The sequence below is a fragment of the Rosa rugosa genome, chromosome 3, assembly GCF_958449725.1.
Source record: "Rosa rugosa chromosome 3, drRosRugo1.1, whole genome shotgun sequence".
Classification (NCBI taxonomy): Eukaryota; Viridiplantae; Streptophyta; class Magnoliopsida; order Rosales; family Rosaceae; genus Rosa; species Rosa rugosa.
The window spans coordinates 53,972,465-53,990,216 of NC_084822.1; the positions used below are offsets into that span (position 1 = coordinate 53,972,465).

General features: G+C 39.4%; 3 protein-coding genes and 1 long non-coding RNA gene across 4 annotated transcripts; 2 read left to right on the forward strand and 2 right to left on the reverse strand.

The window, feature by feature from the left end:
• Positions 1 to 1,746: 1,746 nt before the first annotated feature.
• LOC133735207 (uncharacterized) lies at positions 1,747 to 2,721 on the forward strand. Its single transcript, XR_009858839.1, has 3 exons — positions 1,747 to 1,805; positions 1,895 to 2,180; positions 2,493 to 2,721. It is a non-coding gene; the product is annotated as an uncharacterized LOC133735207 (long non-coding RNA).
• Positions 2,722 to 3,397: 676 nt separating this feature from the next.
• Positions 3,398 to 6,352, reverse strand: LOC133738104 (3-ketoacyl-CoA synthase 10). The gene is made up of 3 exons (XM_062165550.1): positions 5,903 to 6,352; positions 4,856 to 5,484; positions 3,398 to 4,407 (listed from the first exon to the last, which is right to left on the reverse strand). Exons 1-3 carry the CDS (start codon positions 6,320 to 6,322, stop codon positions 3,843 to 3,845), a joined length of 1,614 nt encoding a protein of 537 aa, XP_062021534.1. The 5' UTR covers positions 6,323 to 6,352; the 3' UTR covers positions 3,398 to 3,842.
• Positions 6,353 to 7,335: 983 nt separating this feature from the next.
• On the reverse strand, positions 7,336 to 11,560 carry LOC133739631 (DNA cross-link repair protein SNM1). Its single transcript, XM_062167415.1, has 10 exons — positions 10,741 to 11,560; positions 10,480 to 10,638; positions 9,994 to 10,389; positions 9,746 to 9,809; positions 9,427 to 9,644; positions 9,183 to 9,296; positions 8,812 to 8,917; positions 8,362 to 8,573; positions 7,969 to 8,072; positions 7,336 to 7,585 (listed from the first exon to the last, which is right to left on the reverse strand). Exons 1-10 carry the CDS (start codon positions 11,272 to 11,274, stop codon positions 7,441 to 7,443), a joined length of 2,052 nt encoding a protein of 683 aa, XP_062023399.1. The 5' UTR covers positions 11,275 to 11,560; the 3' UTR covers positions 7,336 to 7,440.
• A 425-nt stretch (positions 11,561 to 11,985) lies between these two features.
• Positions 11,986 to 16,306, forward strand: LOC133739632 (3beta-hydroxysteroid-dehydrogenase/decarboxylase-like). The gene is made up of 12 exons (XM_062167416.1): positions 11,986 to 12,338; positions 12,442 to 12,531; positions 12,626 to 12,759; positions 12,868 to 13,038; positions 13,163 to 13,288; positions 13,554 to 13,633; positions 13,871 to 14,069; positions 14,544 to 14,649; positions 14,805 to 14,979; positions 15,087 to 15,243; positions 15,418 to 15,484; positions 15,961 to 16,306. The coding sequence occupies exons 1-12, from the start codon at positions 12,107 to 12,109 to the stop codon at positions 16,104 to 16,106; spliced, it is 1,683 nt and encodes a 560-aa protein (XP_062023400.1). The 5' UTR covers positions 11,986 to 12,106; the 3' UTR covers positions 16,107 to 16,306.
• The last annotated feature ends 1,446 nt before the right edge of the window (positions 16,307 to 17,752 follow it).

The following is a 17,752-nucleotide window of genomic DNA, read 5'->3' on the forward strand; positions in this document are numbered from 1 at the left end:
TTGATTTCAGAGACATGATTAATCACATTATTAGACAGCATCATGATGTCCTCTAGTTTCCGATTCAGCATCAGCACGATGGTCTTGTCGACATCCTTCAGCCCGACTTGGCACACGTTGTTGAAGCTCGCAATGCGACTCACCACCGCGCTCTTCAAGGCATCGACATCTGAATCAATGAAGGGTAACGTTGCCTTGTTAAGATGTCGCATCCTCTGAAGCACACTATGCGCATTGCTCAAGCTGTCGATCAAACCCACCACGCAACTACCAAGCGCCGCTTCATTAGGCATTGCCGTCTCGACCATCTTGAGCCTTGGGATAGTGTTGATGAACTTTTGAGTGTTGCTAATCTCGCTGACGGCCAGGGTTATGGCGTCACGAGCTGCCAATCTCATGCTATTGGTGTCTTTTTGTGCGCTTACTACACCAATTGCTAAGATGGTGCTAATAACTAGAACCAAGATCATGATCATATTCTTAGTTGCCATGGTTGATGGTTGTTTCGTACTGTTTAATTTAAGCTTTAGGTTTAGTGTCAGATGGGAATAATTGATGATTTAGGGTAGACCAGGAAGATCATTTTATAATGTACAAGATATATACGGGGGCTTCAGCTACTGAAGATTAAGTTCATGCTTTTGGCATGGTCTATGAGTATGTGGGAAATTAACAAGAAAGAGGTGGCAACCAAAATTGCGTGACCTAATTTTATGGTCATACAAACTGAGAGGCAGAGTGTTTTCGTGCCAAAATTAAAACGGTTCGATCAGAAACACACTGGTATCCAGGCTTTGGATCTATGCGTTGGATCAACTCTCACGTTTAATTTATTACCTACCCTAATCAAGTCGAAATTAAAGCTTCAACTACCATATGTACGTGGTGGTGACGGCTGAATACACATAAAAGTTAATTAATTAGTAGCTACTTGATGATATCATTATCGGCTACATCTGGACTTTATGATTTCCCTGTTGGATAGGATTTATACAACAGTGTCGACCTAGCAAGCTAGCTATGTCATGCTTTTATTTGCAATTGAAAGCATCAACATGTAAATAAGGTAGACATGATAACGAAAAATTTTGCCACCCTAATACCCTATTAATTACTTTGTTTACCATACATTCTCTTCTCACTCTACACATATTTTTTTATTTATTTTACATTTACTTTGTTCACCCATTTACCGTACCCCAACTACCCTTTTTCAACATAGGATTTAACTCAAATTCTTTTTCTATTTGGTTTCTTTCGCGTCTCTCTTAGTTGTTTAGGACTAAAGTTTAAGTACGTATTCTGTATAGGTAATAAAAAAAATTTATAAAATTATAATAAGATTTTGTCCTTTATTGTAATTTTATATTAAGATATCTTAGTATTTTAATAAATCAAAAACTTATGAGTTATTTTATTCGTAGGGTGGTAATAGCCGCACCCAAAAATTATTACAATAAGTCAGGGTTTGCGTGGCGTAAGTATTATTGCAATATTTTCGAGCTAGCATTATGCGGTTGGAGTGCTAACTTATTACTTACTTTAATTCATATCTCTGTTCTAAAAATCGGCTCCGCCTAGGCGCTAGGCGAAGCAATACCGTTCTGATTCTCCCCTAGTCGAGCGAGCTGGGCGCTGGGAATAAAGTCGGCCGCCTAGGCGACCTAGGCGGGGCTGGGCGATCGGCGCCTAGGCGCTTTCTCCCTTTCTGGGTTCGAAATCAAGAAGGAACGCCACTCCTCGATCCGTCGATTCTCAGACTCTCAATCTCTCTCCGAGTATCCGGCCAGCTCTCCAGCTCGCCGGTAAATTGAATTTCTCTGGGTTTTTGTCTTTCAATCGAATTTCTGGGTTTCAATCTCACAATTTCTGATTTTCTGGGTTCGATTTTCAGGGCTTTCTGGGTTCGATTTTAGGTTCGATTTCTGGGTTCAAGGCTTCAAGGTCGGTGATTCTTCAACCACGAAGCTTGGTGATTCACTGATTCTTCAAGCTCGATTTTTGGGAATTCTGGGTTCGATTTCTGGGCTCAAGGCTTGAAGCTCGGTTCAACCTCGAAGCTTGGTGATTTTTCATGCTTGATTTCTGGGTTCAAACTTCAAACTCGGTGATTGACTGATTGTTGAAGCTCGATTTCTGGGTTTTGGATTCTGCAAGCTCGGTGATTTCTGGGTTTTGTGGTGAGTCATTGTCTCAACTCTCAAAGTATCAAACTGTGATTCTGTGAATGTTATAAACTGTGAATGTTATCAAACTGTGAATGTTAAGTTGCTGCGTATTGTATTGAACTGTGATGAACTGATGACCCGTGTTGTTGATGAGTAGTCAGAGTAGATGACTCATGGTTTCCGTTGTCTTGTAACTCTTGTTGTCTTGTTGAGTTGTTGATGAGAATCATGAGATTAAGTTTGATTGTTTGGACTGTTCTGTTTTGGTGGTGATATTTGTGTGTAAATAGTGGCTTCAATTGATGATTGTTTAACACATTTCAGGTTTGAGAATTTTCTTAATACACTGCAAAGATGTCGCCAACTGATTCTACACGCGAGGAGAATGTTTACATGGCCAAGTTGGCTGAGCAAGCTGAGCGTTATGAGGAGATGGTTGAGTTTATATATGGAGAAGGTCGCAAAGATTGTTGATGTTGAGGAGCTAACTGTGGAGGAAAGAAACCTCCTCTCTGTTGCTTATAAGAATGTGATTGGAGCTAGGAGAGTCTGTGACAGGTTGTATACTTGTATCAGTCAGATTAATTATGCTTTGTGGCTCTGTTATGGACTTTTTGAGGTTTCATTGTTTTTGACTTTTGGTAAACTTAATTGCATATATAGAAATGGTTGTTGAATGTTCAATGATATTTTTATTTAATTACTTTATTTTTATTTATTTATTTACTATTTTCAAATATTATAATATCTTTTTTTATTTATATTTATATAATTATATGTTATAAAAATTAAAAATTAAAAAAAAAAACCGCCTAGTCCCCGCCTAGCGTTTTTTAGAACCTTGATTCATATAGTACGTAGTTACGTACTTTACAACATCTATATGCATAAGAATTCTCTAATGCCACATGCATGCATGTGAGATAATTAATGATTCAAAATAGTTACTTTTCAAAGCCCTTATTATTCATAAATAGTTACTTTTCAAAACCCTAATTCGTAGATAGTTACTTTTCAGAACCCTAATGCTATAGTGTGAGATGAGACGATGATTCGAAATAGTTACTTTGAATTCGTATAATTTCAATAATATATTTACCTTACAACATCGATCTTATATATATGTGCAACAATTCATCAATATTGCGGGATGTGATGTCGACCTAACTAGCTAGCTAGCTCGCTCTTGCTTTTGTTTTGAATTCAAAGCATCAATAAATATCACACTATTAGAAGGTAAACATCACAAGTATTATTGCAATCGCTCAAGGTTTGCATTCATGCTAGAATACTATTGACACCTCCTTTTAGAAGTGCAAATAACATTAACACAAACGTACAAAGCCCTAATTCAAATACTTTGAAAACGTACAATTGATTTACAACATCTATATGCCCAAGAATTCTCTAATGCTAGCTGGATGTGAGGCAACCACTCCGCTGCTGTTTCACATTCCTATCTGATCCCGCATTGAAGAAAGCCCTTTTTTATGCTGGCCTTATCGATGTCTTAAGTTAAAAGAGAATTGCGGAGAATATTATTGAAGAGAATAAAAAGAAGACTGAATGAGTTTTTAGTCATCAGTACGTATCATCCACATTAATCAACCATATTAACTAGGCCTCTTCATCTTCAGTATATCTTCATAACCCTAGCTTAGCTAGAGCTCAATTTCAATTCATGACTGGGTATCTTTCAATGCAGTCAAGCCATGGATTCCTTGAAGGCTTCCTAACCCGGCGCATGGACCGCCAAACAATGCTGTTGCACTTGAATCCAGACCCGAACGCCAACTGCCAAACTCGGTCTCCTCTCTTCACTTTCTCTTTTGCTTCCATGTAAGCCAGCTCATACCATATGCTACTGCTCGAAGTGTTACCAAATCGGTGTAGTGTCATCCTCGATGCCTCCATGTTCTCGTCGCTGAGCTCGAGGTTTCTCTGCAGCTCATCCAGCACAGTCTTGCTCGCGGAGTGCACGCAGAAGCACTCAAATGCCAGCTTGAAATCGGGAATGTAGGGTCTCTTGCCTGACGATAAAGAGGGCTGTGAAGCTCCGTTGTTGAACAAGTGCCTCGAGACCAATGTAGCGAAAAAGAGGAGCTGCTCCGAGAAGGGCAGGACTAGTGGTCCGAGAGTGGTGATGTTGGTTTTCAGTGCGTCACCACCAATTTCCACTAGCTCTTTGCTGATCTTTAGCCCCTTGAGTCTTTGCTCATCTTCTTCTTGGTACACACACCTGTATAAATTTAAACTTAACAGTTAGGTCCAAGATTCACTAATCTAATAAATCGCATCACGTAAGAGAAAATAATTGGATTCAGATTTCAGAGTTTAGTTTTTGGTTCCCTAATTTTTAATTAAGCCCCCTACAAATAAAGGGAAACTTCTCGTACTTAATTAGGGTTGGTCCGGTCCTATTATGACTGCAATTATATAAGTTCCACAGTAATTAAGGTACTAGAAAGAAGAAAACGTCATCATATCCTACTGAATGTTTTGAAAGAACTTGATCAGATTTATGGCCACCTAAATAAATCTGTATGATTAAGTTAGAATATATAGTGAAATATTCGAAAACCCATCATTTTCAATAGTAAAGTTCATTAGTACTTTCAGAATGCATATTGTCAAGGGATATAATCATAATATGCATTTAATTGTTGTAACTGTGGTTGAAATCTAACCTGAAACTACGGTCGTCAGCGCCTTTATGTGTTCGAACGATGTGTTCGAGGCGATACTTGGCACGGTGGTAGTCACGGCGGCGATTGGAGAGAAGCACGGCGGAGCAACCCATGCGGAAAAAACAGTTGGGAATGAGCATAGACCTGTCACAGCCCGGGTACCAATTATATCCCACCATCTCAGTGCTCACCACCACAGCATAGTTGTTGGGGTTTGCCTGAAGCATGTCCCTAGCCAAATCAACGGCTATGATCCCAGCGCTGCACCCCATGCCGCCCAGATTGTAGCTCAAAATGTTGCCCCTCATCTTGTAGTGGTTTATGATCATGGCGGACAAGGAGGGTGTGGGATTGAATACGCTGCAATTCACCACAAGAACACCTACGTCCTTGGGACGGACCTTGGTCTTTTCGAAGAGCTCGTCCAGTGCTCCGAACATCACCATTGAGGCCTCGGCTCGACCTTCTTTCATGGTTGCAGTGTTCTCGGTGGAGGTGATCACTGACTTTGGGATGTAGGTTTCGTCTCCTAAACCTGATGAGTTGAGAATTCGAGTCTGGAATTCGAGGCTCGGTTCATCAAACTTGCCTGATTTTCTTGCTAGCTCTATGAATTGCTCCTTTGACACCTGAAACACATATCACCAATATAAGCTACTATACCCATCAATCTGTCACAGACAGAAGACAACAACGAAGTAGGAAAAATACAGGTACATAGTATATTTGTTTGAGATTTCCGCTAGTTTCAATTGAAAATTCCACATTAATTTCCATTTTAGAATCCCATGAACACGTCCACATATAGCTAGAAAATTGTTAATAAATCGTTTTCATCGCCAACTATTTGATGAGGAACTTTCCATATATTTTCCAAGTACAGGAAACCAAAAACAAGCGATATGATATATATATATATATATTTCCATAAATCATGCACACAATTCAACAACCATTTTAAACAAAAACCAAGAAGCTACTGAAATGACAATCCAGATTACCTATCTAGCAACATAACATCAGATTGAACGTTGTAACGAAAAGTACCTTTAGATCGTCGCTAGGGCGAAAGCAAGCAAAATCAATGAGGTAGATGGAGCGAGGGCGTGACATGAAGTATACAGACAAGGTGAACACAAAGACCCCAAAGAAACCAAGCACGGTTGCAAGATCATAACGCGCATCAAACCAGAGCTTCTTCCACAGCTCCTCCCTACTGAGACTCCCAACCTCAGCACTGAAAACCACGACCAGAAAGGGTATGGTGGCCAGGTATATAGCATTGTTGATGAGGTGGTGGTAGCCCAACTTGACGTACTTAAGGTTCACCGATTGGAGAAAGTCCGGCAGCCGCCTCCGGACCCTGACGGAGAACGTGAGCGAGCCGGCATTGGGGCCGGAGGACTCGATCCCACGGTTGACGATCTCAGTGGATAAGAGATCTCTCTCACTGGCCATGTCTGACATTGTTAGTGTCTGTTAAGTTTGAAGAGAGAGGCTAGGAGGGGTTATATGCATGAACATTGAACAAGACATGGCGGTGGGTGGAAGATAGTTAATGCAAACGCCAACTAGAACCAACTAGATCAGGATGATTAGTTGGGAGGCTTTGAAGAGTCTTAAATTCTTCATTTATTGAGTACGTTTCATCATCAAGTCCAAACTCCAAAGGGGAGTACGTCTTCTTCTCGCCTTGGTCGTCTCACATGCACCTTGTGAGTATTGGGGGGAGAGAGAGAGAGAGAGAGAGAGAGAGGGTCCCAAAACCACTGGTGACTTAAGGTTAAGGAGGGTGGTTGAACAGAGTACTACGTACTGGTTACAAAGTCTCATTAGCTGTCTTCACCTTCACCGTGCTTTGTTACAACTTGAGCTACCATTACCATTCAACTGTACTTACCCAGGTGTAGGATCAGGGAATGAAAAGTTCTATGTCCTTGTTGGATCGAATTGGACTATATTCAGGCCCAAAAATTTACACCAACACAGAGTATATATGAACCAACAATATTAGCTGATGCATATAACGAATTACTGTTGACATGAGACCCCAGTGTGTCTTACAGTTTTCTTTTTTAGTTTTTTTTTTTCATTCGTGTGTACTAAACCTTAAATCACGCCTTCGCAACATTGCTTCTTGTCGAGCAACGATGCACGATGAGCATTCATAGCGAGGACCCGATGGTATTGAGTATTGACTATTGAGTTAGACATACGAATAATACTTGAATATGGTTGCAGGTCAACATGATCGTATATTCTAACAACAAAGCCGGCACAAAGTCAGCTAGCCAATCTGCATGCATACTTACATAGTTAGCAATTCCAGCATTAATTTCTAGTTTATCCTTCAAATAACACCATTTTTACAAATTGCTGGGTCATTATCTGAGAAAGAATCCAAGTGCTACTAATGTCAGCCAACCAGATATGAGAACGCCCTCTTTATTTGGTGGAATGTAACTTTCATTACAGAACAGTAACACAAGTAGTATTACATTTCGCATATGTAACACAAGTAGTTTGCTGAATCTTTCATTACAGAACAGTAACACAAGTACAGCTGTAATCTTTTGGACAAAGAATTAAGAAGAGAGAAGAGAAATCATGGAATTCGCTGAATCTGGGCCATGATTGTTCACACTTGGTATTATTTGTACAGGGGACACAAACTTCACAAACTGTCTGAGTTCTGTAAAGCTCGAATGCTCACTATATGGCACCTCATACCTGGAGGATAAAACAAAGGGAACATCATCTCTAATTAGTCGTATCCTTCATTGTTTCAGTCCCTACTGGAAAACATGCATTCCATATTTCAATTCATGGTGTTTCACTGTTCAAGCCATAATATTGCACACAACAGCTACATGACTAGAACATGTTTGATGTGAAAATGGAAAATTTGACTGCAGGGTAAATGTTTATTACATGAATGTTTATCAGTATCGTTGAGCAATCAATAGAATTTGAGGTCATTCACTTATACTATTGGGCTCCAGATCAAGAATGACTTGGTGTAAGTTAATCCTTGCAAGTGTTCTACCATTACTAGTTGAACATTTAAGAAACTGATAATGACATGGATAATCATCAAGGAGAAGAAATGTTACCTTATAATGGTACCCTGCTGCCACCTTCTTCCAGGAGACTTCTTCTTTCCTTTACCAAAAGTCCAACCAGTTGGAGAGAAAGCAACAATAAGACTGTATCGACTCTGATTGTTAAGCACGTACCAAAGAATTAGTCAACAGTGATCACTTTCAAACTTAAGTTCACAAATTATTAATCAGTAGAATTTGATTTCATGAAAAGTGAACTTTAATCTAGTCAAGAAAATCATGATCTGATGATAATTTGACATCACATCAGAGTCAAGTATTTTATCCTAATCGTCCAAAGAGATTGTGCAGACTAAATTGAAACTTTGATGGTACATAATTGTCAGGACATACATGTACATAACCATGGTCATAAAATATGACTGAAAAAGGATAAACCCTCACCTCATATTGATTTGATACATGCTTCAGTCGCTTGAAGCTTGCCAGTGTCCACATTGGCACCACATGAATTTGGCTTTCATGTTCGTTTAATGTAAACCACTGCATATCCTCCTCAGGAAAATCCAAACATTTTAAAATATGCAGCTTTCCAGCAGTGACATAAATCTTTTTCCGGAGCACACGAGCAACCTCCAAGTAAAGGCGTTCCTTTCCTTTTGCAAAATGATAATACATGCAACACAAGGATGGGGAGGGAGAGATGAGTAAACTGGGTCAAAGAGATAGTGGAAAGCAACTTGATCACCACTTGTGGTGATCTGATAATACAGAGCCAGACAATAGAACAAATGCATTTAGAGGAATTTAAAAGCCGAACAATAATATGCTTGTCAACCAGGAAGATTTAAGGGCAAGAAGGTAGGAAAGAAAAGAGAGAAGTACTGAGCTTACCAATTGTGTAGCTGCCAATCAGAAATAGAGTTTTAGGATTGAAAGTTTCAGCTTGAATTGCATCAACGACAAACTGAATTACAGCCTCCTGCTTTGGAAAGTCATACTGCAATAAATCATGAAAAGGGAGTAAACTTCACTTCGGTTCAAGATCCATATAATGTATAATACTTTCAAATGATTAGAAACAAACAGAGTTTGTTCAGGGTAAAAGAAAAAGAGTAAATTTGGAGTATTAACTTGTCTCGGAAGAACAGTAGTTTCCTGCCTAAAGTTACTGTCATCATATAAACTAGCTCATATATTGACATTGTTGCAATTCTGAACCAATTGCTTTTGACATAATGTGATAATTCATGTGCCAGGGTTACCTGTGGGTTACAGTAAGTGGTATCAAGGATGAGCGTATGAATAGAAGATGTTCGCAAAACAGTCATGCTTGCTGCATCCTCACTAAAGCGAAAGTCCCCTGTATGTAGAACAGCCTAGATACACAAGGAATCAGGATCATTATCCAAAAAGAAGATAGGGAAAAGAAAAAAGACTATTAGTCTTTCTATTAAGGAAAGAACAGATGAGTATGACAGAGGACGTTAGAAAGTATTTGGACCACACCTTACTGTTAGGCGGTTCAAAAAGTATAATTATGGAACCAGGGCAGTGGTTTGCATCCAAGCAGGTGACATCAATACCTGCAATATTGATCTTTCGGTTGAGGGGTACAACTTGTATACTGTCCCATGGAATGCCAAGCTTCATGTTTACAAGCTTAGCTGTAATGGAGGAGCAATAGATCTTTCCATGACAAAAGGACTTTGTTAAACCTTGATAATCTGCAGAACAAATGCAATCCTATCAAACCAGAGAACCTTGACTTACAAATAATGCAATTAGTCAGCCTAGTTAGTCAACAAAGAAAGAAGGAGATTCTTACGGTCCATATGAAAGTGAGTGAGAAACCAATGAGAACAATCCCGTCTAAGATATTTAAAAGCATCCTGCCCGATAATAAGATGCATGAAGTTAGCAACACTACCTGCATCACGAGAATATATGAAGGAGGCAAAAGAACCACAACTTATTCTAAAGCTCAAGAACAATACATAGGAGAAAAATGCCCGATATGTCTTTGAACAATCTAGTAAAACAGTAACATTTAGAATTGTTTGCAAAGCCACTTACTACTCGAAATGGTGTTCCTGGTACACAACACCATGAGGGAACATCCCTGAGTTTCCTATTTGTGGCATGATTTTTCACCACAACACGTTTACGACCAGCACCTGACTGACGCTTTTCTACCCTTTGCTGTTCTCTGGAGGTGGTGCAGAGCTGCTTCCTAGCACCACCAAATCCCGGAAAGTAATCCGTAATCAACTTGTTTGAAGCTGATTTACTACTATCACCAACTGTTCCTTCCAATGCATCATCGAGCACCTCGACCCCATTGGCACTCCTTTTTGTTGGCTGTGCAGTTTGTGCTTCAATTCCACTGCTAGTCCCTTGTCCAAGTTGAGCGAGTGCATGCACAATCTTCTTACGTGGACCAAGTGCCGTAATGCCAATGTTAAACAAATCCTATAACACCACAGTTAAAACAAATCAATCAAAAAGACAGATTCAATCCAACAACAAAGCAAGCATGTCAGTATATGTTAAGTTCACTACCTCTTGTGTGAGCCAATGTAGAGCATCCCAATCAATCTCTTCCCTTATAAAAACTTCCACATACTTGTCTAAACCAAGACCGCGTAGCCACTCAACAACTTGCCCAGAAACTCGAGGCCCCATCGGATGATGAGCAATTCCAGACCCCCTCTCTTGTTCCTATTGGAAATGAAATACCCTAGAGTAAAAATCAGCACTCGGCAACCAAAAAAGAAAAAGACCAAATCTTTAGCATCTAAAACACAAACACTTTAAACTTACGTCTACAGGTCGAACTTGTTGTTTGTCAAGACAATCATTAGTGTGGAGCTGTCTTTCTTCATTGCTCAGCTCAGAAATGTCAATCTCACATAGAGGGCACTGAACCACCAAACCCCCATTTTCATCCTCAACAATTCCTTCCCCTTCTTCCTCAATCCCATTCAGCCTCAGCAGCACATCAATCTCCTCGCCATTACCAGAACCAAAACCCCAATCGGCTCCGGGCTTAATCAACCTAGACTCTATCGAATTCCGCAAATACCCCCCTTGCCCTTTCTCATTTTCCTCACCCCAGTCGAGGCTTTCAGGCAGCGAATCCAAGCTGCAATCTTCGATTGGCGTGGATTTGGAGACCTGGGTTTGGTTCAAAATGGAGTAGTCTCTGGGGGTGAAGCAAAGCGGAGGAGGAACGTTTTCTTTGCCGGAGAGCAGCTTGGGCTTTTTGAAGGGCGTGCGAGCTGTGGCGGTTTGGGTCAGAGGGGTTTGGAAATCGTCGTCGTCGTCTATGAGGTTGAATCTGGATTTGGAAGCCATGATTGGCGAAAAGTTGTGACCTTTGAGTTTTGAGTGAGGTATTTTGAATTTGTTTTTTTCTTTTTTTGAAGTGGAGGTATTTTGAATTTTGTTGAGAGTCCAATGAAACGATTTCTTTTCTGCAGAGCCCGCCTGAAAGCGGATCCTAAAGCTCTCGACATATATTGTCCATTCAAATAATCCAACGGCTTAGATCAGCTATAGACGTTAACCTAACTTTGTTGGTCTGCTCCGCCGTTTGAAGTCTCTAGCTTCTTCTCATCTTCAGCTCCGTTTCCTTCTTCAATTTTTACTGGTATATATATATGTTATGCTTTAGATGTGCATCTGTGATTGAGTGCCAGCATTGGGTGGGCTCAAGCTTTGATTTAATTCTCGATTCAGGATCTTCAATTTTTTGTTTCTGCTTGTTGGGTGTTGTGAATTGAAATGAAATACCCTTCTGGATTTTGCTGGTTTTGTTGTTGAGTGTTCTTTCTCTAATTCATGCTATAGACGTTAAGTAACGGAAACTTAACGGCAGTGATCCTGTTAGTTGTCGTGGCATAACTGAAAGCATTAGATTACTTTCATGCTCAGGATTTACCCGTTGGCAATACGAATTGCACATTTGCTAAAAGCAGACGATCACGATCGTTTATTTTTGGGCCGAATTGGCGGGTGGGTGGGTCACCCATGGTCCGTCGTCAACCCGACTTCTGTGATTTTCTTCTTCTTAGCTTTTGTCACCTTCGTCTCTTCAGTCCAACTCACTCTCTCTCTCTCTCTCTCTCTCTCAGCGCCTCAGATCTCTGATTCACCTGAAAGCTTCGTTATCTGTTTCACTTCACCGATGGCCGGCGATGAGAGATGGTGCGTCGTCACCGGAGGCCGTGGCTTCGCCGCTCGCCATTTGGTTCTCATGCTCATCCGCCAAAACGTCTTCCGCGTCCGAATCGCCGACCTCGGCCCCACCGTCGATCTCGAACCTTCCGAGTCCAACGGAGTCCTCGCCGATGCTTTGAACTCCGGCCGCGCCCAGTACATTTCCATCGACCTCCGCCGTAAGGATCAAGTTCTTCAAGGTCAGTATAGTTGTTAAATTCAGCTGTTAATTATGTGAAATTGAACTTTTACAGTTATCGATTGAGTGAGTAAATTTGCGTGCTTTGGATCAAATCTGTGCAGCATGTCAAGGTGCTGAGGTTGTGTTCCACATGGCGGCTCCCAATTCGTCCATCAACAATTACCAGCTCCACCATTCGGTCAATGTGGAAGGTGCTGAATCAGAATTTGAATGTGCAATTTTTTTCTTCTGTTGGTTTCGATTTTCGACTGTTTGGTAATGTTGATGTTCAACTATGCAATGCAGGAACTAAGAATGTGATTGATGCTTGTGTTGAGCAGAAAGTGAAGAGGCTCATATACACTAGCTCTCCTAGTGTTGTGTTTGATGGGGTTCATGGCATTATTGATGGGGATGAGTCATTGCCATATCCACCTAAGGTAGGCACAAGCCTGATTTGAACCTACAATTATTGCTATTGAATTTCAATGATACAAGAATTTTGTGCCCCTACAGCTTTGATTTTGGATTGTCTGTACTTGTTTCAGCACAATGATACTTATTCGGCCACTAAAGCGCAAGGAGAAGAGTTGGTAATCAAGGCAAACGGTGTTAAAGGGCTTCTAACCTGCTGCATACGCCCTAGCAGCATTTTCGGACCCGGTGATAGGTTACTTGTTCCATCTTTAATTGTTGCCGCCAGGGCAGGGAAATCCAAGGTACTTTGGTTATCCGTGAGATGAATTTTAGTTTAGAACACACACATAAACATATTCACACACCATTGTGAAATGTGAAATGTAAAATATCTGATGCTCAATTTCTTCTGCTCTTAATGATCAGTTCATTATCGGAGATGGCAATAACATTTATGACTTCACGTATGTTGAAAACGTGGCCCATGCCCATATATGTGCAGAACGAGCTCTAGCGTCTGAAGGGACAGTTGCAGAGAAAGCTGCAGGACAGGTACAATTGAGTAACATAAATTTCTTAAAACTTGTGTCTGAAGGCATATAGATGTTGTCAAAATGGAATTCAATAATCTGAGTATAGATTTACAAATATGATGCATCTTCTCTACTGAGCCATCTCTTCACATTCTGTTTCCTTACATTTTCATTAAAACATGGCCGAATCATGCTTTACTTTGGATGTCTGTTTATGTCAAGATAAATTAAATGAAGACAAGTTTTGGCATTTTTAGCTAAAAGGAGACCCCTTTTTTTGGCAGGCATATTTTATAACCAATATGGAACCTATCAAGTTTTGGGAGTTTATGTCACTTATTCTAGAAGGTCTTGGCTATGAAAGGTACATCCTCTTCTTATTCCTGTCAATTAAGCATACCTTTTATTTGATCACTATACTCTACATCCTCAGCCCCTTAACATGTAGTGTAGTCTATTGGTTATTTTTGATACTTTCTTTCTAAGATTAAAATAAACCGGCAGTCTCTATTTTCTGGTTTCAAATTCTCTCTCTCAATGCTTATTTTGCTTTATTCCCCCCCCCCCCCCCCCCCCCCCCCCAAATGAATGTTGTTTGCAGACCAAGGATAAAAATCCCTGCAGCTGTTATGATGCCAATTGCACATGTGGTGGAGTGGACATTTAAGCTTTTTGGTCCATATGGGATGAAGGTTCCACAGTTGACGCCTTCAAGAATTAGACTTCTCTCTTGCACCAGATCTTTTAAATCTTCAAAAGCACAGGATCGAATTGGTTACACCCCCATCATTTCGCTTCAGGTTCTATTCTTTTTTCATAATAAGAGTGATCAACTTCTTTGGTTATTTCAATGAAGTTGTACTTTGATAAAGAAAAAAAAAATTTAACCAATAAAATTGCACTTGGCTCTTAAGTTGCTGGAGCTCCCAACCACATTCACTTTGACTGTGCACCTATTAACTTTTAAGAGGACAATTGAGTCACACCCACACTTAGGGCTGAAAAACTAAAGTTTTGTCCCTAGTTTTGCATTACCAACAGGAAGTTTCCAATCCTTGTGTGTAGGAAGTATAGTTTTCTAAGTATCATACTTTGTTTGGTGGATATAGCATATTCAGATGTCTTTTAAGATGGGCAAGAAAAGCCATATAATATTTTCTAATATATGACTAGAGATGCAAATCTGTATGAAGTGGCTTTAAGCTTCTCTTTCTATTAAAGATGAACTGACTAATAAGGTAATAATTTTTTTTTCTGTCATTTATTTTCTTCAGGAGGGTCTTAAGAGGACAATCGAGTCATACCCACACTTGAGGGCTGAACATCGACCCAAAAGAGAAGGGCCATCTAAAGCTTCTGTGTATCTTGGAAGTGGGAGGGGTATGACATTAATTTTTTTTCTTTTTGGTTTGATATATGTTCTAATGTCACCAGAAACAATCATGCTTGCATCTTTATGATCGATTCAGCATAAATGAAATTACGCTGATATATTGTTATAATGAAGCAATCCATTTGCCCTGTTGCCCTTACAGTTGCTGATGCATTACTGTGGAAGGACAAAAAACAGACATTCAAGGCACTATTATTTTTTATTGCAATCTACTACAACTTCATTGCATCTCAAGCTACAGTTATTACCGTAATTTCAAAGAGTCTCATGTTCACATCAATTTTCGTGTTCATCTCTGGCAATTTACCAGAAAAGATGTATGCCCTATGCCCTTCTTGCATATGTTTCTTAATGCGAAATTGCTCTTTGAAGCAGCTTTCAATATGAACTGAAGCATGTACTGAGTTGCTTTTCATTACTCCAGATTAGGATATAAACTCGAGAAGCTTCAGTCATCACATTTTAACTTATCAGAAGAGATGTCACAACAAATTGCTGGGTCGGTGGCCTCATCATGGAATATATCTGTGAAAACTTTAAAATCTCTTGGGAAAGGAAATGACTGGATATTGTTTCTTAAGGTATTGACCATTTGCTGCTGTTCTTAACTTCATTTCTGCGTCTGGTTATCTATTCCTTTGATAGGAGTTCAGTATTGCATTAATGCATACTTCTAATTTTTGTTGATCAGCACATAATATATGCTATTATAATGGAACTTTCTGACATTTACCTTAAAATATTGTTGCTTGTAGGTGGCTCTATCCTTACTGGTTCTTAGCTTCCTTGGAGCCATTTCACTTCAGCACTCATTTATTATAGGTTTCTCTTTCTTCTTCCTAACGTGAATTCAAACTCACAATGTTTTCCCGTTTACCAACAAAAATAAAGAAGGCATAGGCATTTATTCGAAGTTGAAGGCATATAAAAAGTTTACACATTCTGAAAATGTTGGCAATGTTATGTAGAATGTGAAGTGTTAATATGCAATTACAGAGAAACAACTTTGGAATTGTATATCATTTTGGTCAATGGAGTAGGGGAGGACAGTGAGTTTGGAGAATTTGAATATCTGGGGACTGCCTGTAGATGAAATATGGGATTGTTTAAGCTGTTAGTGGACTGTTCTCAACTAGTTATATGATGATTCTTACTGTTGATTCATTTCTCCTTGTATGGACCTGGTTGCAATGTTGTAGTGGAAACTTTTGTATCTCATTCTTTGTTTGTTGAAGGATCAAGAAGTTTCTTTCTTCCCTCCCTTAACTCTTAGTTTCTTTGTTCTCTTATCCTTCCAGGAGTTTCCACTGCCTTTCTCGCCTTCTATGTGTACGAAAAGCAGGAAGAAAAAATCGATGCCATGGTCCTAGAAGCTTTCTCTCGTGGATGCAAATTGAAGTCCAATATGCTCCGAAAATTCAGTACATCCAAAAAGATTGAGTGACTTGCTGATAGTGTTCATAGTCCTGCTGCCTGCATGTTGTCATTCTGGTATAATTGTGTGGGAATTCATAGAGAAATGCGTGCTGTGTCCCAGGAAAGAAAATGATTCCATTTTGTGTATTCCATTTTCTTTAATCTTCAACTAATTCTTTGTGTATGTCCATTTTATTGTGTAAGCCCCCTTAAGATCGTTGTGTCTTACTAAGGCAAAATCAGAATAATGGATGAATTGAAAACAGAAACAAAACACAGCAGTTTTATAGTGGTTCAGCCAAAACTTTAGCCTACGTCCACTTCGTGATCTCTCCTGAGAGATTCACTAGCACTATGAAGAATTTAGGTGTTTACATGTACTTATTGCAGATCCCTCAAACCCCTTAAACTAGTTCTTATCTCTCTATCACCTCGACTCTCAGTTTTCTGCGCTCTCTGTCTTAGTTTTCAGAAAACCCCCTGCAGCTCCTATTTATAGGACATAGAAGTTGCTGATACAACATGGGATTAGGATTCCTAACCCTAATAGACTAAGTTTTTCAAAGCCTATAATACAAATCCTAATAGAACTTGAAAGACTAACTTTCCTAGAACTTATAGAAAAGTTGCGTGCAAACCTCTTTCCTTTCTAGACTTGGATTTGAATTCTGCATCCTAATTTTTTCAGATTGTATCAACGAGCCAAAAACACAACACATTTTGTGTATTGCTCCATCATCTTTTTTTTCCAATCGAGATGGGACCAGAAAATGCTTTTCATAGTTTTCTCTCCTTTTAATGTTAACTTTACCCACTTTTCATCATTAGTTGGTCTTTCTTCATTTGACATTCCCATTGTCTTCCTCTCATTGTTTTAGTGGATGCACTGGTTGGGAATTGCCTGAAAGACTAAAGAACAGTGCAGCATTGTTGCTTTGTAGTTTGTAGTTTCTGGGGAAGGTTGTTACTGTTATATTCCTACCTTTATATAAAAGCTTTTATGAAATTTATTATTTGTGAAGATAAGCCATCCATGACATTATGGCATGACTAATTGCTTATCATAATAGCTAATTTGAGTCAACCATAATGATTGTTTATGTGTTTGGAGTCACCACAGGTGGCGTTATCAGTTGCACGTTACATCTCTACCTTTATTTCATATCACAAATTTGTGCAACTCCTTATTAAGAATTCAGTCAACTTTGTGCATCATGGAAAACGACTGTAATCTGTAAAGTACAGCCATTCAACTTCCAAGAACACCCGCAAGAAATAAACTAGTACAAGTCGCATCACCACTGACCAGAAATGTCGATGTTTCTTTTCTGAAATTAGAAAAATTGTTGAAAGAGATATGGACATTTTAGTATTGTTGTTAGGGTTTGTCATTCCGAAAAATGGGATTCGAATTTGGTAACTTATTCATGCTCAAACGACATATTTCTGGATACAAGCGCATTATTAGTGCATAATCTGAATGATACATGTATTATATTTTTTTTTCGTATTATATCAATTCTGTGTTTTACTATGGTACAAACACAGTGCTTATTTCGATTGTGACATTTATGCAATTATCTCAAAGCACTAATTTTGATTGTGACATTCAGGCAATTTAGCTGGTCAGTTGTCATGTTGATATAAATCAATAATGAACACCAAGCTTAATCA